Source organism: Venturia canescens, chromosome 6, assembly GCF_019457755.1.
Source record: "Venturia canescens isolate UGA chromosome 6, ASM1945775v1, whole genome shotgun sequence".
Taxonomy (NCBI): domain Eukaryota; kingdom Metazoa; phylum Arthropoda; class Insecta; order Hymenoptera; family Ichneumonidae; genus Venturia; species Venturia canescens.
Genome location: NC_057426.1, coordinates 8,116,854 through 8,142,671, shown reverse-complemented (window position 1 = coordinate 8,142,671; position 25,818 = coordinate 8,116,854). Strand labels below are relative to the sequence as shown.

Genomic DNA, 25,818 nt, shown 5'->3' with positions numbered 1-25,818 from the left:
ACGACAAGCACATGGATTCAAAGCGTTCACAACATCAATGACCGATGTTCAAACGCGGAACCAAGCAGGCTCGAGGGTAAACGACGCCCTCGTACTTGTTATTATCCCAATTACCACGACTGTTACGCACCGAAAACGAAATAAAATTGCTTCCATTGGCTCCAACCACGAAAGTCTTCTCAACATGATTTTCCCTGGAAACTGATTCTTGCACAAAATTTCCTGGAACAACTGAATGACGGGTGACGCTCGATGGTTTTTCTCACTGCATCACTGTTTTCAATAGATTCTACGTTTCAATAACAAATTATTCAAAAAACTCATTCAATGAATCTCTCTGATGAAAAGCGTTTGATAATTCTGCAAATTGTTGGTGTATCGTCACCCTCAGATAGACATCGAGAGTGCCTCCGGTGTCAGCACCCTTCCCCAATGATGGCGGGTGCTCAAAACTTAATGCGGAACGGAACACTCTGAATTTTTTTTGTAAAACGACCTTAGACCACCCGCACATGTCGTGTCGTGGTAAATATTAAAAATTAGTACCTTTGCAACTCGAGCGTGTCTGGGATCGCCTTGGGCTCTCGTGGAGACTTACACGGACTCTTATTCTACACGCTCACAGCAGATATGACGCACACAGAGAAGCAATCGAAACACCATCCGCATCGTAACGCATATAAGCCAAGGGTGAGGGAGGGAGAGAGAAAGAGGAAAAGAAAAAGGGCGAGAGGAAGAAAGAAGCACGAAATATTCGAGTGTGCCCTCTTCTGCCTTCATAGATATGTATCCGTCCGGCTTTATGCCTTCACGGTGCACACGGTGTGTATGAGTACGTTTTACGTGGGATCGAGGAGAGGTGAGAGGTAAGTCTTTTCTCCGTTGTTATATTCAAATTCGGTCACTTTGCTAGTCCATGATTGTGCGTTGCTCGAATATTCCAATATTCTTGCGCTCTTGTTTCTCTATCTTACCGCCTCCTCGACCTTCTTCCCTCCTCGTCTTTCACGCTCCATTATTTTTCTCTTTCTCTCACTTTCTCTCCATCCGGAGAATTCTATTACTGTGTGTCTGTTGCATTGCAAGTAAGGATCCCACGATCGGAATAAGAAATCACCTACTAGCCTATTCGATAAAAATTTTTCGCCTGTGCGTTTCACGACTCTTTTTCCCTTGCCCTTGACCACGGACCCTCGCCCGGTTTCTCATCTGGATGATCGCCGGAACGCGGTTCACTGTACACCACGCATTTTTTGCACAGTTGCACTTCGAAGATTTCTGTTGATTGAATTCTGCGCTCTTTTCGGGGAGAACCACCGTCATGGACGGCCGGGGACGACACTTCCGGTATTTTATAAATCGATGAAGGATACATCGAGTCCTGAAAACAGAATCGTTTCGTGTACTGACCCCGCTCTGTTATTGGCGGGCGGGGTTGAGAGAAGATTGATTTTGAGACTTCGATTTTGTGGCTTCGAGTGAGAAAAATGGAAATTTTTTGTCCGAGGGATTGCGATGGATTCTAATGCGAGTTTAAACTTAATTTTCAATATTTTATCCAAGTTGGAAAAAGTTGGGAGGATTATTGCCGATCTTAAATATGAAAAGTGTTGATATTCTCCATCTCGCTCGTCTACCTTTGGCAAGCTTTTTTTGAATCTTTCTACCATCATTTTTAATCAAGCTTCTCATTTCTCCATCGTGCCAAAGTGTGCAGTGAATGTCTTGAAGAAAATTTCCCTCGGGCTGTAATATGACATTTAATTAAAAACGATATTTCGTTCGGGGTCGGAAGAGCTGAACGATATTTGAAGCAATTAAAAATGTATCAGTCCCGGTTCTTTGATACCAGCAACGGTTTCATCGAGTGTACAAAGAAGAAATCAGACGTCACAACCGCAATTAACTAGCCTCTCGTTCCGTGATCGCTGCAGTTTCTTCGTAATCTCTTCCCCGTTTCCCATCACCCTCCTAAATCTCTGCAAAGCACGATTTGAGTTTTACAGAAAGTCCGAATCAACTCGAAACTACTCGGGGAACATTTTCTCCTCTGCACCCCCGTCATGACAGTTTTTTTTATTAAAAATATTAGTTGACACTCGCACGATTTTTAATGACTATTCCAAAGTGTGAAGTTCATACGCGATGTTGAGATATTTGAATAAAATTTTTTCCAAAACAGGAAAGTGTGCGAGGAGGATCGATTTCTTGGAGCAAAGTGCATTCAATTTTTTCGTGACCTGAATTTTCTCGAGGACTCCGTTTGTATAGTCCTGTCAGCGTGGAAGTATTGGCAGGGAAAAAGTATACGCAGATGAGTGGTTGGAGGAAGAGGAAGAGAAGAATATGCGACGAGGAGAATTCTTTTAATCGTTTGATAATCTCGTTTAAGTCTGTCGCCCTTTCCTGAAGAGCCTCAGGGTCTGTTGGCTCACTTTGTTTGTACGGATTATGAACAGCGTTTGGTGGCGGTAGGTTGAGAAAGCTCTTGCTTTTTCTTTTCCTCTCTCTCTCTCTCTCTCTCTCTCTCTCTCTCTCTCTATCCGGGAAACGAGAAAACTCAGTCAGAAAAGCGAGGGATGAGAAATGAGGGAGGGTTGCACTGAGAGAGGGACTGAAAAGTCAGAGACATGAGAGAAAACGGTGCCGAGGCACAGAGGAAAGGACACGCTAGACGTTTTCTCTCTTTCACCTTTCGACTGGAGAGAGTTCGTTGGAAGAAGCGGCTTTCCGCACTCCTCTCGTTCGTGAAGATTAAAGTATTCCCCAAAGACGCGAATTCGCTTGCCGCGGAATAAAGAAACAAAAAAATACTCTTTATACTGCGTCAAGAATACAAACACGGAATAAAGAATTATTTCACTCCAAATTTCCGAGTTGTAGGTGGTTTTCAATTAGTTTGGTGCTTTAGTCATTTTTGAGAATATCAAATTGAGTATACGAGTACGAAAAGGCACTTTGTTCTCGACTGATCGTTGCTGAATTTTTTTTCGAAGAACTTACCCAATAATTCTTCCGAACTAGAAAACTGTTTTAAAGAAATTTTTATTTTTGTTCGCGATCATCAAATTGGGGGATTCCTGGATTTCTGAACAAGCGAGTACGACATTTTCGCTCTTATCATCATCGATCTAAACGCTCTCATATGCTTGTACGACACACGCAGCGTCGTCGTACCGGCGGTGGCACCCTTTGAACGCACTCTTCCTTCTGAATCGTGCGTTACAACCGCGTGTAGATGTCAAGGGTAACAACCCGTGTCAGATACGTGCGAATGATCCGAAATTCCAGGCACTCTCGGTTACGAAAATTGCGGAAAAATATGAAAGCTTTCATATGAAAAAGAAAATTGAACTGAATTCAAGAACTTTTGTTTTTTTTTTGCTAAAAAAATATTTATTCAACAAGAAACGATTTTGTTTGAAACGATATGCAATCGGGGTAAAATTCGATTTACATCAATTGCACAAATTTCAACAATTCATTACTGAGTTGATAAAGTCGATCAGATGGAACCGCGATTGGCATCGCAGTCATCGAAGCATGAGTTTTCTTGTGCAGAAACGTAGATTTGAACTGATCCAAACCATTGTTCTCGATTTTTATTCTACTTTACTCTTTTCCTCGTTTTGGCAATACCACAAAGTGCCATTTTCTAAGTCTCCCATCTGAGTAGTGGTCTCGCTCACAATGAGAGTCAGTTAAAAAGATTTGAGATGTTTTTTGAAGTTGTGCCCATCGTTATCGTTGATTTCGTATTTACGTAGCATCTCAGTACAAGTTTAATGCTGTTTGAGTAAACAGGGGATTTGAAAAATCAAAAAAATGCCGAATCGTTTCGATGTAAACGTTGAAGCTCGTTCATTGACTCTGCATTCGTACATCGTACGTGTGTAATTGCAAATTTTACGCTTTTTTTCTTGGAGGATGAAACGCGGAACGATTACGAAAACAAATACAGAGAGAGCGAGAAACTGGATGGGCAATTGCTGCCGAAGCAACTGGCCGGATCGTTTGAGGGCACAGGGCAGCTAATTCATGGAAAACAATGGTAAAATAATGAAAAAATAAAAAATATACAATGAAAAGAAACATAGGGCGCATAGGAGAAGATAAAAAAGAAAGAGTATAAAGTAAATGGAAAAAAATTGCTAGCTAGTTCTCGGTGTATTTCCGTAAAAAGGGGCGGGTTTGGTGTCGAGGAGGGCGGTATGGAAGAGAGATTCTAGTTGGCTCGCGTGTAGGACGAGAAGTAGAAGGTAAAAAGATAGGAAAAGAGCGAAAAAGTGAGATGGCGAAGGAGAGAGAAAAGGAGAAAGAGAGCGGGAGAAGAGAGAGAAAGAGAGAAGGTTGGAAAATTTTTCATATGCTTACCTGCACAGAAATAATGAGCTTGTTCATAAATAAAGAATAGAGGAACTGCGCTCGGGGCGAATGGGTAATGAAGTCTCTCGTGGATAATTGCTATTGTTGGAAAAAGCCTCGTGGCGCATTCGCGCGCAAATCTTGCGATTTCCCGCGGCGAATCATGCATAATCCAAATAATATGATATAATATTTGTATACTCATGCATATATCTATACAATATTTAAAGCACGAAGCAAAAGATCTAGGCACATGTGCCGCGTATCCAGCTTCCATCGATTTTTTTTCGCCGTTTTATATTCGCCCTGCTAATATCAAAAAAGTTACTTCTCGAAAATAAACTTTTATTTTGTATTATATCCTTCTTGTTTCTGCCAACGTTGTAATCTTCATGCAAAAATACTGCTTTCGTGATTGTGCAGTCGGTCTGGGAGCAGCACAAAAAACGTTGATCGCTCCGTGGTAACCGGCAACAGAAGCGTGCACATTTGTTTCGTCGATTAATTCGAATATGCGAAAGTACATTTTCCAGGTCGAAAACACGCGATGAGTTCGTTGCTTTGATTTTTAATGCAGATTTTTCACTGCTAACATTACTGAGAAAGGGAAAAATTTATCTCTGAATATTCACCAAATATATAAATAGTACATATTATTCGTGAACGTAATCACAAAACTGAATTTATCATGGAACGTTCTCGATTACCAATGCTTTTACACGTTCAGCAGCGAATTCGTAAATCCGCATTTTCCTCATTTGCTCTTACATTTTTCAAAACGTTTAATCATTATAGTTTGAAATTTCTTCATATTTTTGTCTCGTCCGTACACGAAACGGTGTGTTGGAAATTTGTAAAATCTTTGTCCCGTTTCCGCGATCGGTATTCGGTGAAAGCACATTGAAAAATAACCCGCTTACTGTGGAGCTGCACCAGAATCACTGCTTCAAAGACATCGATATAAGTAATCGAGTGCTCGCCTGTATGCGCAAATATTGAGCAGGACGCAGTAACGTTGCAAACGGATAAACGGTTAAGCACGTGTATATCTACGCTTCCGAGATGGCCGTGAAGAAAGCGGAGGTTCGAACCTTTTTAATTAAACGTGGGAGGGAGTGGCTGATGGTGTTGGTGATGAGGAAGCAAAGAGGGAAGTGAGAGGATGCAAAGGCACAAGGGGTTCGGCTAAGGGTGGTCACACGGGGGCTGTGGGGGGATGAAATAACACGGTGTATTTCAGGAAAGGGAAAGAGAGGACTTCAAAGCCGTAGCCGCGCCTCGAGAAGTCAATATCAAATACCTCCGAGGTAGCTATCTCTCGGAGTTGGCTATCTCTCTATATACACTCAACGTATATATACGTATACAGGCGAACGCAGGATCGCAGATGAGAAAGACGTTAGCTGCCTCTGTGCACGTTGATGTTCCCGATACTGCCCTTCTCGTGAATTCTCTTTTATCACTCGCTTTCTCTCTCAAATAACTGGGCAAAACCCCGAAGCCCCCCGAGCGAACACACAGAGTGTCCCTAAAATCATTTTCCAAGTTTAGAAGGTAAATAGAATCTAACATTTTGGAAATGGGATAAATTCTGATATCCTCTGAAGACGGATCGAAAGTCTTTCTGTTCTGGTCCAACTGGAGCGTTTCTAACCTACGCTCAGCGTTTCAAATCACTGAATTTTGCTTCCTAAATTTAATCAGTCGTTTCTAGCTGCTGTCACGCTCTTGTTTGCCAAATTTGCTTTCGTTTTAGCTGCGAGAACTTGATATATAACGATGGGTTCGTTTGGAGGGATGAAATAGGACTAAATATGCTATTCAATGGTTCGTCAGTGAGCTTCATGAACTGGGTGAAGTCTAGAGAGAAATTTTATCGAGTTGCATGACCCAATACTTACTGATACTGGATTCAACGAATTCCGGCAATTTCTTTGCGACCTCCGCTGCTGAATTGCCGCGGGTAAAAGAAGAGTTTCTGGGGCAGTTTCAAGCGTGTATTTCGCAGGATGAGCTGAAAGTTTTCCGGTCAAAACGATGGTAGAGGGAGAGAGCGAGAGATGGCGTGTACCGAGGGGAGCTGATGTGCAGATTTTTTTTGCAACTTTTCAATAGCATTTCCACTGTAGAAGCAACTTTTAGGGGGTTGCTTTCGTCGAGTTTCAGAGATTGTAAGGAGCAAAGTTGTCTGGCGATCGGATTTTGATGATGGAAAGGAAAAGTACAGTTTCGCTAATGTCTGTACATCCAAATGTGCTCTTTTCCGAAGGTAATTCATCCTCACGGTACCTTAACATGGAACACTTTGCGTTGTACCATTAGTTTCAAACTAATTATATCAAATGTCGATAGAAATGTATTCAGGAAACGGTATCACCGTTAGTGTAATGACTTTGGATGCAAAGAGGCGGTGAGCACGAATTGGGAGAGAAATTTCAGGATGACCAAGATCCCGTTTCAACGGCCACATACTCGAACGTTTTTTCAAATAGTTCAAATTTGTTTTGTGTAGATGAGTATCGACAGAGATTTTTCAAGAACTTGTAGCTGAGAAATGTTTCGAAACGAATGAACATCTCGTGCCCATGCACGGAAAAAACATTGATTGGAAACGATGAGCTCGATTACAGTGAGAGGAAAAAAAATTGGAACGAGATTTTCGAGAGTTGGAAACGATTTGCTCGCATGTGCCGGATGCTTGCCCGTATCGCGTGGCTATTTTACTGTTTCCAGAATCCCCCGAGGCTCACAAACATCGAGACCGTATCTGCTTTTCTTTTATCCCCGGCAGGCCGCGTTTTCTTTTTCTTTCCCTTCTTATTTTTATCATTTCTTTTTAGCTGTGATACTCACTCTCGTGGGGGAAGAAAAGGGTGCGAGAAGAGCTCACGATTCTTACGAAGCTTGCCGAGGTGTTGGCTCTCACGTGATAAGCGTTAACGTTCTTATACACTGTGTGATAACTGGTTACGGTAATGACCGCGCGACACGACACGAAATGACTCTTGTGCGCACACGGCCCTCTTCTTATGCCCACGTGTGTGCTTGCACCGGTATCCAACCTCGAGAAACACCTATTTCCTCGTATCCTCACTTCATGGGACTTTTACAATACATTTATGTCCAGTGTATGTTTATCCAAAGGTTTTTCCATACCGAAGGAGTCGAGCTCTTGACTATTGTCTCCAATGGGAGTAACAGAGGCTCGATTTGTACCTTCGATCGAAAGTCAAAGTTATCAAAAATTCTTTGCGTTATTCCACAGCATGTTCCGGGTCATGTCGAGCACGAGTGGAGACCGTTTCTGCATGATTTCGATTATTAACTTGCCAATTTTCATGGGAAAGTCGTAAATAAGTCGAGTGGCGTTCACAGGCCCTTGTAAACTGATCTCGTATCGAAACAAATAAATCAAATTCACGGATGCGACTCCTCCATCGATTTGACGTGGAGTATCCTGTGCACACACGTGTTATAACCCATACGCATATAAAATACGCAATCTTGGCGATCTCTCGGTGCAGTCTTCCCTAACAATTTGAAACAACTTCCGCAAACGAGCCCGCGCGACGAAAGAACATTCCTCGTGACTTATTCGTCTGATAGGACGATTTATATGGTATATTATTAACGCATTATCTCTGAGCTACGAGGGATCCCGAGGTACGTAGGAAATTATAGCTACGTGACTGCGGCAAACGTGTAAATATGTACATTGCGCGTATACATATTTTAAGGGGGGAACACATCGCAGTGACAATTGTTGGATGTGCTCGAACCGAATAAATTCTTTCGGTTTTAGTCCTTTTTTGTTATCCTATCGATAATTGAACTGCTTTTATTGTCACAGTAGATAGTCCCTGTCGGAATTTATCTTCCGAACTCAGAGGCCCGATGCACGGTCCGAGATTCAAGGTCTTCGAGCATAGAAATGAAATGAAAAGATATTGGAGCTGAAGAAAATGGTTGGTGTGAGAAAACTGGAGGAAGGGTGTGAAATAAATCGTGAAAGAAGTCACGAAAGTGTTGGCATGCGTACGGCCGGTGTAATTGGCTCACCGGCAGCGCAATCTCGATGCCATGTGTATGGGTAGATGCATAGCCACGGGGGCCGCGATGATTGTCGCCAAGGTCTCGATATACATCACTGAAAGACTCACGAAGATCCGCGAAACTCGGAAATTTTGCTGCTCGTTGCACTGCTTCCAACGACGATCGAGGCGACTGTGTGTAACTGAATTCACCGAGTGCGACGGAGGCAGGGAAAATGTGTGGCAAGCCTGGGTGGCAAAAGGGCTATAAGGAGATAGCGCACCGACAACCGGCCACCGCAGTCTCGCGTGCAGGTCCAGTTCCTTGTTCTTCTTTTTTCTTCATTTACCCTCCCCGCGACCTATTCTTTCTTCTTCAAGCTTCCACGAGGCGCTCGCGAGTCTTCGAGATTCGCTTAGTATCGCTCCTATCGACTCGATACGAATTCAAAAGCAAGTAATCAAATGGATTTTCATATTTTTTCTACAACAGAAAGTTTTGGGGGAATCATGGAAATTGACGGATGTGGAAGTACGCATTTTAGAAGAAAAATGTTGAAAAGATTTCTGATTTTATGTTCCTTTTGCGTGGTCCGGGCACCGAGCCTTCTGATAAGTGCGCAGCAAGTATAACGATTAAACTGATAAACAATGGAGAATCGATGTAAATCCCAAGTATCAAATTTTTTCCGTCGAGAATCTCGGAGATTTTTTTCGGGGCTTGACATTTACCGGTTTTCCGCAGCGCATGGATAAGTACGCACACTCTCGTTAGGAGAATAAATTCAATTGGCTTTTTGCTGTGATATATCGGTTTCTGTCTTCGGGACACTTGGGGACTGCTCGCTCCATAGTGTCGGAACGAGCGTGTGCTGTGTCACGTTTGGCTCCTTGTCGTCTCCTGGCTCCGCGCATTACTTATACGGTTTGCCCTGTACACGGCATGTACCGCGGCAATAGCAGAAGCAGTAAAGAAAGTAGGGGAAAGAGCACGTTGAAGACACAGAGGGGAGAGGCCGAAAAAATCACTCGGCTTGTATGTAAGTCGCGTAAAACGCGAGTTTGTTTTTCCGTCAAAGGAGATCCAGGAAAACAGTCGTGATTTTTCAATTATTTTTCACATGAATTTCACCAACAAATACGGAATTGAAAATGAACTTGTTTAACGAGAATAACAATGGCGTTGAAATGAAACAAAAAAGTCTTTTTCGATGCTCGCAAGTCTCTTGGTTTCAATGTTTTTTGAAATTTCTGTCAGGAGACGCGATTGGGAACGATTGACGCAAGAAACAAGTTGACTGGTAAGTTTATGGAAACAGAGTGACGTCGAGTATCTCAGATTATTCCATTTTGCATCGTGTCAAAATCATTGCCTGGATCAAAGTCAAACATTACATCGTGATTTCTGGATACTCGTGCCACTATGCGACCACACGTATATAAGGACGCGATCAAGGCATCTATCTTTGGACAGAATGGAATTCGACTTTTGGTATAAATGTTTTGGAATCTTCATTTAAAAAGATTGAATAAAAATGGATAGTTGGATAATCGTAATTGACACTCGATATTAGCACGTCCGAGTGGTTGCAGTTTCTCGTCGATTTGGACAGCTTTTCATATCGTATTGTAACTGAGCACCTTTTGCAAGGTCGATCCACCATCGTCCAGTCCGTAACAGTGTATGGTGAAGCGAGAAAGAAAAGAGAGAAAGAGAGAGAGGGGAGACAAGAGGAGAGTGAGTACTGTATAGTGCAACGTAGTTTATACGAAACGGAATGGAGCGTGAAACGAAACGGAATCTAATCTGATGGAGCTCGGGGTCCACCTAATGGGCAAGCCGTGTCCGCGAGGACACGCACCTCTCCTCTTCTTCTTCTTCGTCGACTTCTTCTTTCCTCGCGCGGCTCTCATGGACCACGAACAGAGAATCTTCCGGAGACCTCGTGTGTCCCATCGCGCGGAAAGCCAAAGTCGTGTTAGACCTCGAGCTGGTATCTTTGGCCCAAGCCTCGCTCTGTTCATCGCTTGACGACGATATCGTGTGGCCTATACGGCAGCAAAGAGAGGACTAAGGCCATGATGATGCTGCACCGAGAAAGAAAAGGTGAGAGAGAGGAATCTTGCAGTTTGTACGACGCGACCAAGATACGCAAGAAACAGTCGCGAGAGAAAAAAAACGAGAATGAGAGATTCTCGCGTGTAAAACGCGTCCTTTTTACCGCTCGAGGATCTTTCGATATTTCTACTCAAACGATCGGCTGTACGGCGCCTCGCACAGCTATTGCGATCGGCATCGACAAAATCACGAAGTAAACGGAATCCTTTTCAAAATATTACTCTTCATTCCTCAAGGTCCTAACTGCTCTGTGTCTTCGGTTGCTCCATGCTCATATAAAAAGTCCCTAAATCGTTGAAACAAAAGAAATTAATTGATAAATTAATTGATAAACACCTAAAAAGAAGTCAAGTACTACTCGACACCAATGAAAAGCTACTCATTCGATCTTTGTACTACGTACCTACTTCGTTTTATATATTTTCACGATTCAATAAATACCTCTAGGGAGATAAAAACGTGATACGTTTGATGATAAAAATTCAATGAAATATTCAACACTTCCGAGGCAGAAAAGATTAAATATTATCATTGCGTGGTAAAGGAGTGTCGTCTGCTCCTAGTGAAAAATTGTCGCGTAAATGACCCGGTAGTGGGCGCAGGCAAAAAGCGGAAGAGCAAAAGGAATCGGTACGTGTACCGCAGGACATTTACCGATAAGAAAGCACCGGCAGAGCATACGACATCAGGACGATAAGATTGTAAGAGGAGACATTTGCATGAAAAAGCCAGTGGAATTTTCTCTCTTTTTCTCTCTCATTTATTCCTTTTCCTTCCTCTTTCTCTCTTTCATGTCGCTGACGATATGAGAATCTTTCCTCATGATATGCAATCCCATCTCTGAAAATGACCCCGACAAGTCGTTCGCAGTCAGCGTTTTACGTACGAGTATAGTTCGTTATATGTGCCGTGAAGAGTTTTGATCCCTCAACTACGAGGCAATACTTCGAGCACCGAGAATCGTAACGATCGTAAAAATCTTCAATAAAAATCCGGATCATTGCAATGTACATTTTTCAGGTTTGTGGAATGCGACTGTAATTCGTCATAACGAATAGCCGAGTCTTTCACTCCGCCATCATGGCAGAATCTCACGGTTATAAAAACGCAAAAAAAAGACACAAAAAAGTTGATAAAAGTACTCAACTTTGTGCGCACTACGCGGAAATGGAGTGTCTCGATTTATCGGATCATTGACTCATGAAAATTTCGCTGTTCGCTAAGGATTCGTCATTAATTGGAAGACGAAAAACCGTAATTTTCAAACTTATCTATTACAAGTAAATGACTATAAATTTGAATCAGTTTGTCTGGACTGACTTTGAACAGAAAATCCTAATTATTTAAGGGGTAACGATATGAAACTCATACGTGAGTACTCACCGCATCCGTCTTCGGTGCATCGTCATGAGGGAACCGCGTCATTTGTTGCGGCGACTCGATCACGCTGCGTGGGTGAAAAACAAATGAATTACGATCAGATAAAACATTTCATTACCGTGAATAATAAAAATGGAAAAAGTAAGAATTTTAAATCCTGAAATAGTTACTTTGATCTTCTGCAACTTTTATTTAAAACTATCCATGTCTACGTAATTTGACGAACTTTTTTGATTCGGTAACACGTTCTTCCACTGAATAAATGAAATTCACTTGACTTTTTAAAGCATGAATTTCTAGGGCTCAGTAGTAAGCCATTGAAGGCTGACGTAACAAGACCTCTGTCTCATGCAGCCTTGCCTTTCGATGTAATTACGAAATAATTACAAAGTACAAAGCAGGCTAATAATTGCATCCTAGAACGTCTTCCGAATGACGATTAAGTAAAAAAAAAGCGCGAGTTTTTAATAGTGTTCTCATCCCTCATCATGCTCATCCATTTCCTCCTTTAGAACACAGATCACTCGTCCCGTATACGATGGGTTTCTTGATTAAAGAAAAATGCGGCATAATGCCGCGATGTGTGACAAATTGGGAGCAACGCACCCGAATTGTCCGTTGCATATTATGCCCAGGTGTAAACTCAGCGTTTCGCTCACTATGTGAAATCATTACGGAATTATTCCGAAGGCACGGTGATTGACCACTCCAGGAAGCTTCGCTCGTAAAGTTTCCTAATTCGAGGATCGCCCCTAGAACAAGAACCTTCACACATTTTTTTAGATCAACGGACGTTGATTGTGATCATTCGGGATTAATCTTCGTCAAAGAAGCCAAGAAAATATTCCGTAGCAATGAACTTGCAAGAGGAAAATGCGCCGCGTTAACAAATCGGAATTTCAAATTCAACGCTAATTCACAAATGATGATGATTGATTAATGTCAGTGATAAAACCCTTTCGTAGTTTCCTTCCCTGTAAATAATATTCTGCGTGAATACTAGTCTCCATCGAGTCCAGATTGCACGTGCTCGAGGATCGTATGCAAGTACATTGTGCCAAAGAGTTTAAGGACTAAAGTGTGAAGGAGCAATGATTTTATTATGAGATTGATGTCTATATACGAGTGAGGTTTATTTACACGAGCCGATCTCGCCTGCATCGGATTCGTATCGGCACAGCGCGCGAGAGACTAACAAGAAAGAGAGAGTAGAGAAAAATGTATGAATATTCATGAAATCGTCGGAGCGGAGTGCATCAGAGCGTCGGTGCAGTTCTGGGACCCCGTTGACTCGCACATGTTCTGCTTGGCAATGCACAAACGCACGCCGAGGCGGACACATAAGACCCCATTCACAACAGACCCGAGTATATCTCGCGACAGTAAGAAAGAGTTGCGATTATCGTTTCGTGAATCACGTCACAATATTGTATGAAATTTATGTCATAAGGAAACGCGCATTTGTATCGATTCGATTAAAAGGGACGTTATTGCGTGGTCGTGCGATCAGATGACGTTTTTTTCTCTCGCGCGCATACACTTTTTCTTGAATTTCGTAGAATCGAAGTGCTCGAGCCGTTCAATTAGTTTGTCGGAGGAAGCATTGCGAGGGTTTTGTGTAAAACGAGAGAGTAGATCGAGCTTGTGTTTTTTTCTTTTCTTTTTTTTTTTGAAAAAAAAAAGGAATTCCGAGCTCGAAGCAATGGCAGTGCTTAGGAAATGAAGATCGATGTTTTATTAATGCAAGAAATCAGACTTTTTTATTCGTAGTCGTGGAAAATTTAATGGGAGGTCAGAGTGAGCATTGGTGAAAGCTAAAAACAGCTGGGAATATCAAGATTTAACAAATGCGGAATAAAAACAATTATTTGTGGCATAAATTTGTGTTTGGTTGAGAGAAATTAAAAATAGTGCCCATAAAAATCATGACAAATCTGCAAGCATGCAAATTGCTGTGCGTTACCGGTTGAAGAAAGTGAAATTCGTACTTAAAGGTGACTCATCCGTATTTTCACTCCAATTATTTATAGCGCGATTACGCTTGAACATGTGAGCCAATGGGCATAAAAAATTGAAGGTTTTATTACAACACTTAACTCAAACGTTGTAAAGCAATCAAAATGAAACTGCATCGCAATTAAAAGAGGCGGAGTCAACAAGGTTAATTGAAAAGTAAATAAAATTATACGAGTCAAGGAAAATATGAGCTCTTTCGAAATTTTTCAAATGCAAATACTGTCGACAAAAATGTCCTACTCGAAAGGCTGATCAACCGGACCAACTGCGAAATCAAATGAAAAAAATAATATATTTTAATAAGGCTGGCACTAAATTGAATAGGAAAATTACACGGTTTCGAAACTTATCACTCAAAAATCTGCACTTCAATCTCACCAACCATCTTAATGCCCCATATAAAATGTATAATCGAGACTCTCCGGTGGTTGGAAATCTTGCACCCTAATGCACATGCCCGATTACAAAATTACCCGCGATATCACGCGACTCTCTTCGTGGCCTGTGCAACTCCGGAAAACCCATATCGCGTGGTCACATAAAAGCATATCTCGATGCAGCACCTATTACAACTAACTATCTATAACAAATGTTTGCATGATTTCTGTCGGTTTCCAGCTTTCATACAGGGTGATACGGATACGAATATTGAAATATTTTGAGACTTTGAGATCGTCAGTTAAACGAGGAACGAATGGGACGAAGATTTTCGTCTTTATCATCCATCAAAACCTATTTTTCTCTTTTTACCTGTTTATTTTATGACCGACTACAGTCCCAAGTTATTTGAGATAATCACCAAGAGTTCAATGCATTTTCTATACTTTTATCACTATTTTTTTCCATTCTTCGTTCGTAGATATCCAGAGCGATCAATGAAAATTCAGGTTCAGGAACGTTGAGCTTTGTCTCGTACTGTCAGTTTTTTTTTTAAACGTTACTTGAGAACATTGTTGATGGAAAAACAATGTATAGAGTCGGTGCATTATATTTTGTGGGAAAAATGTATTCTTTTGTTAATTATGAACGAATGTAAGCGAGAGTAATGAGCTCGCCAAATACCCTTTCGCCTTTCAGAGGTTTGTGGAGTCTGGGTGTATGTGTATTTTGGTACACCCTGTGGATAGGAAAGATATTAGAGAAAGGCAAGGCAGTGGGCCCGGCTGGCTCTCGCGACAGGCTCTTTCAACTATTGAGTTTATCGGTTTTAAGGATGCAATCTGACGTGACTGGGTAATTGAACGATCTCTCGACGCGCGGTCGCACACGACTTAAAGACAGTGACGACGAATACGACTAGAAGAGCGCTTTTTATTTTAATAATTTGTTTATTATTATTATTTGAATATTTTTAACGACAAGTTTGCATCGGTTCTCGGGCTCTTATGCGCGCAGGAATGGCGAAAGGTTTTTCAGAGTCGTCTGATCTGCTGGTTGTGGTCGTCGCATGCACCAACGCTTGCCCGAGTAGTGACAGCTCGTGGGAATGTTGCAGTCAGAAACCGCGGCGATAGAGCTGCACACTACACGCGGGAAAAATCTCCGTCGGGTGACATGGATTTATGATTTTTTTCCTCATTTATTTATGGAACACATTTAGATTATCTCATAGATTAGCCTCGACGCAAGCGAAATAAGGAGACATTATTATTGCAAAATTCAACAATTTATGGTTTTAATTAACATATTTTTACCTTCAGTATAGCGACGTAAGAAAAACTAAGCACGTTTTAACACCGCGAAGCGGTGAGATCTTCGATGTGAAAATGCCTTGGCATTACTTTTTTAAATATACAATTTTTCAAGATTTTCTTTCGAAACTCATTTTCATTAGTTGCAACATTAACAATCGGTCATAATAAAGCGCAATATGATTTTTGACGATTATCAGCTTCCTCAAAAAAAAAAGATTGTTGCGCCAAATTATTGACAAATTTTTTCTGCAGAGATCATCGAAGCCGCAGTTTCCAAGTGTGAATCGAGCCTTATAATTCGGGCAAAGAGCTCACCGGGTTGAAATATAATCACCGAGTAATGAATCGAGGCATTCAATTACGGATCAATAACAAGGCGGTGGTCGGGGCACTGATTAACTCTTCTTTATAGCTATATTCGGACCTTAAATAGTATCTTCTGATATGTATAATTCATACATACGAACATCGGTGCTGTTACACACAACGGACCTTTAGTTTTACGAGCAAACGGGCTTGCAACTTTTACAACTGTAACAACGTGAGAAGGCACACCGGCTCTATTAATGTGACAGCAACTTCATCGCGCTGAAGCTGCATGAAAAATATTAAAAAATACAGTGACAATAATTCATTGCGCCGAAGTGGATGTGGAGAGAAATCGAAATGTTTTCTCTCCCCGTGAGAGACGTTTTGCTCATTTAATAACTTTTTTCCTCATGCAAGAATAGTGTGCCTATACTTAGTGCTGCATTATTACTCGCTGGTTGCTTCAACATTTCATGAGCACAAATGGAACGATTTGACGAGTGCGAGCAGCTTACGATTTTCTCTATTCGGGAAAGCTGATTGAACGAAAAGCAGCTGAAGCCAGTTTCGATACAACCAGCAGCAGGTATTTCAATAATTTCACAAGTATTATCATTCCGAACAATGGTAAACCAGATTTATTATATACATTAATCCTGGCTCGTGGAGCCAACTCGGACTAATGCGCGAAGCATTGATAATGCCTCGGTACAGTTTGCTGTAAAGTGTAATTTTCACAAGATTTTCCGATGGGAATCGAAACTCATCGAGTCAACCGTAAAACAATAAACACTCGCAAAGCTGGCGATCTAAAATGCTAAAATGATCTAAAAGGGAAATGCTCTATTCTGGCCATGGCAACTCTGTTGATCATGCTGTGGAACGTTACAGATAAAGCATTGCCCAATGATATTCTGATGCAGGTGAAATTGATTCAGTAAATAAAATTCAACCGATTCAGTGGAAAACCTCCTTTTCGTAGTTTTTAGACAATTTACACATGCCTGCGAAGACTTGAGTCGTTCGATCGAGCTTAGTCGCAATGCAGCGTTGTATGTGCACTGCTGGAGTACGGTTGTATACAGCGAAACGATGGGATATGGAAGGCGACAATAATTCACAGATAAAACCGACCAGTATGTCACCAGTTAGCGTAACTCTCGCGAGTCTCTCGATTAATTAATTGTGTAAGTGAAAAAAAAGGTGGAATCGCTCGTTAAGAAAAGAGGCTGAGAGTGCAGTGGATTTTTAATCCTTTCTAGAATTCAGCGAAGTTATATTACCGAGGAATTTTATCGGATTTGTCATCTCGTTGATTAAATTTAGTAGAACTTGTAGATGAATAATTGCATTCTCTATGGCGAATGAAAATTTATTATATTTCGAGGAGATATGCTTGAAGTTAAAAAGTTTCAATCGCAGACCACTTACTTGTGCCACGTAACTTGATTAATCGCAGTTTTATTGGAATAAATTACAGAATGGATATCGCAATGCGGGACACTTCGAGCTCAGCTCGAAATGTTTCTGAATTCTTTCGGTTTTACTCACGAAGAACAGCAAAAGTGTGTGCACGTTTGATGGAGTTTGTGCGTGACGTATTTTGGCAATGATAAGTGTTGAAAATTTTCGAAGAATTTATATTTTTCTGCCAGGTTTCCCGTTCCCTATTCGTACCACTGACTCATTGTCGACTTCACGCTCGTGGGGCTTGCAATTTGAGTCATTTTAAAAAACTGTTTTCTGCGACCCTGAGCCGAACTCTGCATACTGAGGGGTATTTAAATTCAAGAGAGTTGAGTCGTTATCTCTTAAGAAAGATCAAAAACAATGAAAAAATCTCGTCCGAACTTATTGAAGCTCCCAAATTTGAGGGTGGAAAAATTCAAGAGAAATTTCTATTGCACTAAAATTGTTTTTATTCCAGTTAGCAATAGCGATGATTAAGTAAAATTGTCTCGAATTTTATTTTCAGAATTCTTTGCTGTTACCTGACAGATAAATAAATTGATAACTTTCCTCGAGCAAGCAGACGAGTTTTGATAGTAGATTCATATGTTCTCTGAAGGTTTGTATACAAAAATTGTTTTTTTTGTCGTTGATCAATGCCATTGTAAAAGTTTCCTCGATCTTCTCAAAGTCAGAATGATATCAAGCAACGTAGACGCTTAATAAATCTGTGATTAAACTTAACTCTTGCTATTTATCTTGAAGCGAACTGTAAATGAAGTAATTCTATGAGGAATGCATGCTGGTGCATGTATATCGGAACCGGATGTAGGTTGAGCGTAATGCGTGAATTATGCGGCTTAATGGAAGTGCGATCATCGAGAGCGTCACCGATAGCGGATGCGTTGCGAATCCGATCAGATCGACGGAATAGTCAAGGTGGAAGACGGTGGAAGAAGCGCGCACGAGCTCATCGAGAAGAATACGAAAAGGAAAAATATGAAGAGCAGAACGAAGATGAAGAGGGAGAAGAAGCGATCGGCGGCTGTCAGCGGCCCCGGGCCACGAATCAGGCTTATCTCACGCCCTAATGAGACGTCTTCGACTCTCTTTATTATTTGTCGGGATCCCGAGGCGTTTGCTTATATATCTAGTAAGATCACTTCACTCAAGAGTTCTTCTTTCCTTTTCGCTCCACCTTTCTTCCGATTTCTCGTCGCCGAGATCATCGTTGATCGTTCGAATTCGCATCGCGCTCGATCTCCCTCGAAGTGTGCAATTTTTGTCTTGGACGATCACGACAAGAACCAATCAATGGATAATCCTCAATGATAGGGAAAATTAAGTAATTTCGTCTCAATGAATTTGCCATAAACTTATTTCGTGTAATGATTATCATGAGCTGTGAGTCAATTGGCTGCGGTGGAGCTGGCGGCCATTGGACGCTGCCAACTTTTTTCTTCTTAATCAATTTACCTCGACGTATCCTGCTTTTATTTTTTTCGAAAGACTTTGCTCTTCCAGAGTCCTTGGTTCAATGCTCGTTGGCATCCAATGAACAGAGAAACTGGCACCTAAATTGGGGCTAAAGCCCAAAGTTGGAATGCAAATTGAGAAAAACTGCGATCAGATCCATCAAAACTGTCTTTAAACTCATTCTGCATAAATTTGATTCCCATTAAATTCAGGGTCTCCATTATCTGACTGAATTCACACGGCCATTTTCTTATTTCTTTCACAGATCGAAAACACAATACAATTATTCGTCGTGTACAAGGTTAATGATATGGCATTCCACGTTATTACCATATTCGTCATTTTTCTCTTTCTCCGTCTGGTTCCCCACATCCGTTCGCGGATACCGGCAAAGTAAGCGATAGAGAGAATGCGTAAGTTACACGAGAGGGATTCCATGCCAGACAATATAATAAAGACGTCCGTGGACATAAATCAAACGGCTTCTCGCCGACAAGTTCCAGCAGTAGTTGCACACACATGCACACCGAACACGCATTTAAATACAATCTTGTTTATACGCATGTCCAATTGTATAACCATACGTTGAATCGCGTGGTTCAGCAACAATTCCCCGCTTTGCATAAACAAATATGACACTTCCTTTGTGCCTTTTGCCACTGCAAATTTTCGCGCCGGCGTCTTTCGCATCGCATAAACGGACGTTGCTTTCGCCCACATTCATCTTCCAAGAGCTAAGATGCACTCGTACATTCAACTGTGGCTAGCAGTACAATTACACCTGCAACGCTCGAGAAATCTTCTCTTCGATCTCCTCACATTATTCCTCTCATTTTTATTCCTCTACTTCACACGAACGGCGCAGAAATCTGCTGCACGTGAAACAGTGAACTTTGCAACAGGCTTCGATGACGTCGAGACTGACTTTTGTTGACAGCACAAAAGTTGCCATTAATGCTATTCGGTATTATTGCAATTGCACTGAATACGAAAAATTTGTGAATTTTTTGTAAAGGATGATTAAGATACATTTATCGAGTTTACAGTATTAACCTGAATCCCATTCTGATCGGACTTTCTTTCAAAAAAGAGAGGATATATCGTTGATTTGGAATTACGGCAACATTCGAATGAACCGCCGCAAATAATAGGGACCGTGCGTGAGCTATAGAGAGCAGCACTACAGTCGATGAGCGCGCTCTCTCGTGTCTGAATGGGCTATTTTTCTGATGATATTTTGACTGTAAATCACTGAAAATAATTAATTTTTCGAAAAAAAATAATGATTAAAGTAATCAAACACGGTTTTTGTCCGATCAACAATGATCGCATTCAAAATCAAAATGGCGTAAAAGGAAAAAATCTGTTTGAATCGAATGACGTTTTAAATGTCGTAGAAACAGAAAGTTTAGTGGATGAATTGACAGTGTTTAACCTTTTGATCCATTTGGTCCGTTTCTCACTTTTCCATATGGAGAATGGACTGTGCCCTCTGGGAAATAATAAAATTTTACTGATACTTCAATGTCTCGGTGTCGAAATTGTGCATTAGAGCACTCTCGAATGCAACAATATTTTCTCGATCGAGACATGATAAAAAATAATAATTTTATTCCGTTAAATAATGCGAAAAGTAATAATTCTCATATGCGCCTGCTTCAAATTGCACCTAGGAAGTTTTTAAATTGGCCGCATAGTGACACTATAGACGCTGCGCACGGTCCCTATTCAACTGCTCGAGACCTCCAGAGCCCTCTGGTGATATTGATCACGCAGCTCGTGTGTCCTCACTTCCCCACCTCTTTCCACCTCCCTGTTTTCCAATGATTCGTCGCACAACCACACGAGGCTGTCTGAATCTAAATAATTTGTCGATTAATTCAGAAGGTGTACGTCAACGTTACTTTTAGAATTGTGAAGAGCATTGAGGAACAAAAAAGAGGAGAAAGCGAATCAAGAAAAAGCAAGGTGAGTGTTTGTACCATCGTTGTTTCTCATGTAATCAGTTTTCCTCAAATTTTTCACAGCCACGTATTTTTAACAGCATTTTCCTGCCGTTTTAACCGGCATTTTGTATCGTTGCTCTGTCACTTTTCTTATTCTTCTGGCACACTTTTGAGCGTGGTTCATCGAATTTTTATGATTGAAGCGAAATGCTTGGAATCTCCTGCGATGTACAGGATTGTGGAAGATTTCATTTCCGCGTGCTAATTCCCTATCGCCATAAACGTCACATTCTTTCACGAAATACGCGTGGTTCAAGGTGTTCATTAGAACTCCATCCAGCAATATTCCGCTACAATGTAACGGCAGTAATCGAACTTTATTGTAAACTTTTTTGTCCCTGTATCTTTCTGTTTCATAGCCGCCCATGCTTTCTAAAATTTTTCCCGATTCTCGAGGCAACAAGTTTCAATGTATAATTTTAATAGTCAAATTGCGCGCTTTCCAAGTATTTGGGAATGAAAACCTACAATTGTTCCTAACCTGAAATATTTTTTTCATGCTCAAAATTTCTGCTACAATCTCATAACACGCATGCGTATTTATTTGCTTATTATCGCTCGTACACTGCGTTACAATATTCGCATATTTATTCGTGGCTGTACGCGTTGTTGATGTTATTGATACCAACGATCTCAAGTCTCAGTGAGCCGAGGTTTGCAGGGCTGTTGGAAGGAAGGAACTCGAGTGTGCTGCGCATGCCCCTACGATTTAATCCGAAGCTGCGATACGATTACTGCCGAAGTATTTGCTCAGATCAGCTGATGAGTTATCATGGGATCGCAGGATAACATTGTTCGGTATGACGAACCATCTTTCTCTCTCGTACTGCCGTTTGGTTCTGTCGCTTATTCGGTACTTTGAATTTACAGAAATTTTTAAACGCCAGGGCCGAAGGTCGCCGATAACATGGTAGCTAAAAATATTGAGGATGGTTTCGGATCGGCAGCGCTTCAGAACACTAGCACAGAATACGCCGAGGTTATTATTCAACATCGAATGCGTGCAATCGAGGCGTCGTTAAGCAACTGTTTGATGCAAGTCGAATCTTTGAAGGAGGACTATGAATGCTTGGAGAGTAAAATCGATTCACTGAAAGACACAGTTGCCAGCATAGCTAACGTACGAAATGTTTCACACGCGGGCCAAGTGGTGCTCTCCGGTATACCACCGGATTGTACACTATCCCCGGAAACTATTCTCAAGAAGGTTTTCGAGGCTCTCGATATTGGTGAACGGTCGACGGATATTATAACGATGAGGATAATGGTCAAACGTGGAAAAAATCAAACCGAGCAGTCTCAAGAACCGTTCAGGGCTCCCTGTGTCGCCTTACTCGTTTCTGACATAGTGCGTGATTACGTTTTGGAGAAACGGCGTGCGAAGAAAAACTTTGTTTGGTCACAAGTACTCGAAGATTGTTCGCCTGCCTTTGGCCAATCGACTGTCTACCTGAATGAGATGTTGCCTCCTTCGACCTATCGATTATTCCGTCAAGCCAAACGCAACATGGCGCAATTGGGTTATTCGTATGTATGGCATAAGAACGGACACGTCTATGCGAAGAAATCTCACGGTCAACCGCGAATCATTTTGAAGTCGATCGAAGATATGGTCCCTTGAGGAGGACCAACTTAAAAAATATCGTTTCCGATCAGAGATCGGTGCTGCGAGTGCTACAAAGATATGTAGAATCCACATTTTTTCTTATTTCTTGCAGGCAATGTTTAACTGATTTTATGGCATACCATTTGATCACTGCGTTTATATTTGTCGATGAATATGGCGTGCGATATAATAACGAGTCCGAAACTCTCGAGTGAATTTATTCAATTTGATGAGTTTGAAACTTTATCGTTCATTCTTTGATTTAATCGATCTGAAAAATGAATTATTTTTATAATGAATACAAATTTATTTTTTATATTAATTACTGAATCCATCGACACGTATTTTTCCATAAATATTTCCATAAATCACTTTTGGTTACTCATTGTTTTCCGTCGTTATTTATTTCTCTCTTCCGTTCCGAGCTCCGAGTCCAGTGAGTCGTCCCACCGATCCTAAACATTGCAAATTGCAATGTACGACGATTTACGTGACTTGGAAACGCGTCTTCCGAATTCCTCGTTGTGCATGAACTCGTGGAGAATTAGAAGTCGCACGAATACGGGGAAAACAACATATAAGGATGAAGAATCCTCTCTCGAGGGCCACGCGAGGGATTCCGACACACAAACACACACACACACACACCAAGAAAATCCAAATCGTATGCGCCTGAACAAAGCTGTTGTAGATATACTTCGTGATGAGTCGAAGTGCTGGTAGAAACGCATATAGGTGCTTGCACGTACCAACGACGAGATCGAATTCACACCGCAGCAAAGTACATCCGACACGCCGATTTACGAGTCCCCTTTTCTCACTCCTTCGTCCATTTTTCTCCATCTTGTCTTACACGTCCTGTACCATACATCGTCCATATACGCGTCGCTCAGAGTGCATCGAGACGCAATTATGACTTTTTCCATTTCTTGAGCTAGATGGTCACTCACTAAATGCACGAGAAAAGTGTTTTCAATGTCATAAAACATTTCCGATCGTGATATGCGTGAAAATTGATGAGGAAAACTGAAACTATCATCTCAATGGTTCGTCATTATTTTTTGTATCCAGTGTTATTTGAAGCAGTTTAGTATAGCGTGTTAATCTAATTGAGGATATCGAAAGATTCATTGAAAAAGAATCTTCCTAGAATCCATTCACTGGAGCTCAGGTCTTGGGGCGAAAAAACATGTTTTTCGAAATATGCTTTCGTACAAGAGAATCCTATACGTTTTGCACAAAAGGTGGAACCTGGATCGGTGTTTATTGCTCTAAGAATCCTTCCCTTGTTCGAGTCAGAACAACGTCGTTTGTGGTTTTAGTACATTCTCACAAATAATCATTGAAATTGATAAATTCGTTTCTTTAGTAGCAAAATTTTTTGAAAAGTTAACAAACGAAATAAAAATGAGTTTCTACGAAAATAAGAAACACACTGACAAATTGGGAATGGCAGAATTGAATGTTTCAGGAGGGGCTAAAACGAGACGAATTTTTTTTCTTGCGTTTTCAAAATAACGGTCGCTCGTTGCATTTCAATGGATGGGGTACCGGAAATAAAACGGGAAAACTCACGAAATGTGCGGATCGTACGAGTCTCCGGTCGATCGAATCCAGGGAAAGCTTCCACTCTAATAGTGAAAAGGATTTCACTATTAATCGTAATGAAAATATTTGCTGTTCTAAAACAGATGGCGGTCTCCGAGACATCGGAGTGCGCCAAATAACTGGAAGGGGTCCAAGTAACTCGCGTTCGCTTTTCTAAGCCCCGTGAGTATGAGGCGGACGTTTGCGTGGAGAGCCGTACGAGTTTTGTCGAAATAAAAATCGGATGGTTTGCTCATGCGGTGACAGACTTGAGTACACGGCTCATGTGGAGCATGAACATGGGCAGGTTCGCGAGCAGGGCGCGTGTTTGATCGCCTCCGTGTGCATGCGTTTCTCGTGAAATTATTATATATGCGCGATGTTTGGAGAAGCTGGAGACGGAAATCGCTCGGAGGCATCATTATACGTGGCTATTGAGAGCGATAAAAAGGAGAGAAAAATATCGCCGTAAGTATGCAATATGCGTTTGCGTGCGAGAGTACTTTTGCTAGAGTAATCTGCCCTCGCGGACTGAAAGTCTTCGTACACGTGTGGCTGCTCTATCAGTCCAAAGAGACGCGGGAGCGCGTACGTGTAGCCAATGGTCAATCGTGATTTTATGTTCATGCGCGCTGCTTCAGCAGGTAGAGCGATGGACATGTTAACGCGCTTATAAAAGTCGAAGGAGCTCGTGTCACGACGCCTTGAAAATTGAGCAACGTCGAAGTCAACCTTTTTTTGGTTCTCTACAGTCTTCGCCATTTGGGAACGCGGAGACATCGATACACGTAAAATGACTGAATACTTTCGATTCGCGTACGATATTTGCATTAATATAAACAAACCCATTCGTATCGACTAACCTGAATGGGTTTTCAGCCATTCCATAAATACTATGGAACGTGTCAGTAGAGTAGTTCCTGTATGTAAGTACAAAATAACTTTACATCTTTCTCTTTCTCTCCCCTTTTTGTTTTTCTGTCTAACTCTGTACGGTGTGTAACTCTTCTGTAGACTGCGCAGAGACATTCGTGAGGTTTCGAATACACGCGTTGCGTGCGTCTAGGAAGTATACTTATAAATGAGGGCCTTACTCGCAGCTTCGATTCTCGCTAACATAACACGTGTGTTTCGTATTATGCTGTACACTGCACGCTATTTTCACATACGTTATTTCGTTGTTGGATTTCAAACGAATACGTGAATATGTACGCGTGCGTTTATGGTAGTGCGGTGGTGCGTGTGCGAGTGTTTTTAAGCAGTTTGTTGAAAGTGGAACTCTCTTGAAACCTGAAGCGACGTACCGGGGTCTCCACCCTTTTTGAATTTCAGATATACTCAGATTTTGTAAGTGGGTTTATTCTTCTGGATCTCATTCGGCTTGCAATTCGTGTAGAATTATCGAACGAAAAGTTTCAATGTTTTTAAACTCGAAGAATTTGATGATTCATGTTTCTACCGCTGGCTTGTGACGCTACGCCAATCCATCACATGCGCACATCGAAAGCTTCGAATTTCTAACGCTTCGTTTCTCCGAACGATTAAATCGGCGGGAACGAAAAACTCTCGACCCACGCTGGGAAGTGGGGTGAACTGTATTGTTCTTTTTCTCGATTGGCCACGTCGACGTTGTTAGGGAAATACATTTTGAAAGCTGCAGCTATTTGCAACCGGGACACCTCGCTCTTCGTGACAAATGCTGCTCTCAGTGGGTCAGTTTATGTTTCACGCGCCACAAAACGCAAGCGTTACACAAACATTCGGTTATTTTAATTCTGAA

The 25,818-nt window shown here is 41.5% G+C and overlaps 2 protein-coding genes across 4 annotated transcripts in view; one reads left to right on the top strand and one right to left on the bottom strand.

The window, feature by feature from the left end:
• Positions 1–25,818, bottom strand: part of LOC122412350 (uncharacterized) — a 131,490-nt gene that overhangs the window by 29,870 nt on the left and 75,802 nt on the right. The window contains exon 3 of the mRNA XM_043421821.1: positions 11,899–11,962. Within this exon, the coding sequence (XP_043277756.1) occupies positions 11,899–11,962 (64 nt within the window). The remainder of the gene's footprint in view (positions 1–11,898; positions 11,963–25,818) is intronic.
• LOC122412293 (uncharacterized) lies at positions 20,652–22,830 on the top strand. Of its 3 annotated transcripts, none has more exons than XM_043421744.1 (3): positions 20,652–20,807; positions 21,507–21,643; positions 21,716–22,830. In XM_043421744.1, exon 3 carries the CDS (start codon positions 21,753–21,755, stop codon positions 22,464–22,466), a length of 714 nt encoding a protein of 237 aa, XP_043277679.1. In that variant the 5' UTR covers positions 20,652–20,807; positions 21,507–21,643; positions 21,716–21,752; the 3' UTR covers positions 22,467–22,830. The 3 variants fall into 3 exon arrangements, with proteins under 3 accessions (XP_043277679.1, XP_043277680.1, XP_043277681.1); XM_043421745.1 differs by having other exon boundaries at positions 20,656–20,807; positions 21,484–21,643; XM_043421746.1 differs by having other exon boundaries at positions 20,657–20,807; positions 21,490–21,643.

Bases quoted from the DNA above. Each gene is read 5' to 3' on its own strand.
- LOC122412293 (XM_043421744.1), top strand. From the start codon at position 21,753: ATGGTAGCTAAAAATATTGAGGATGGTTTCGGATCGGCAGCGCTTCAG.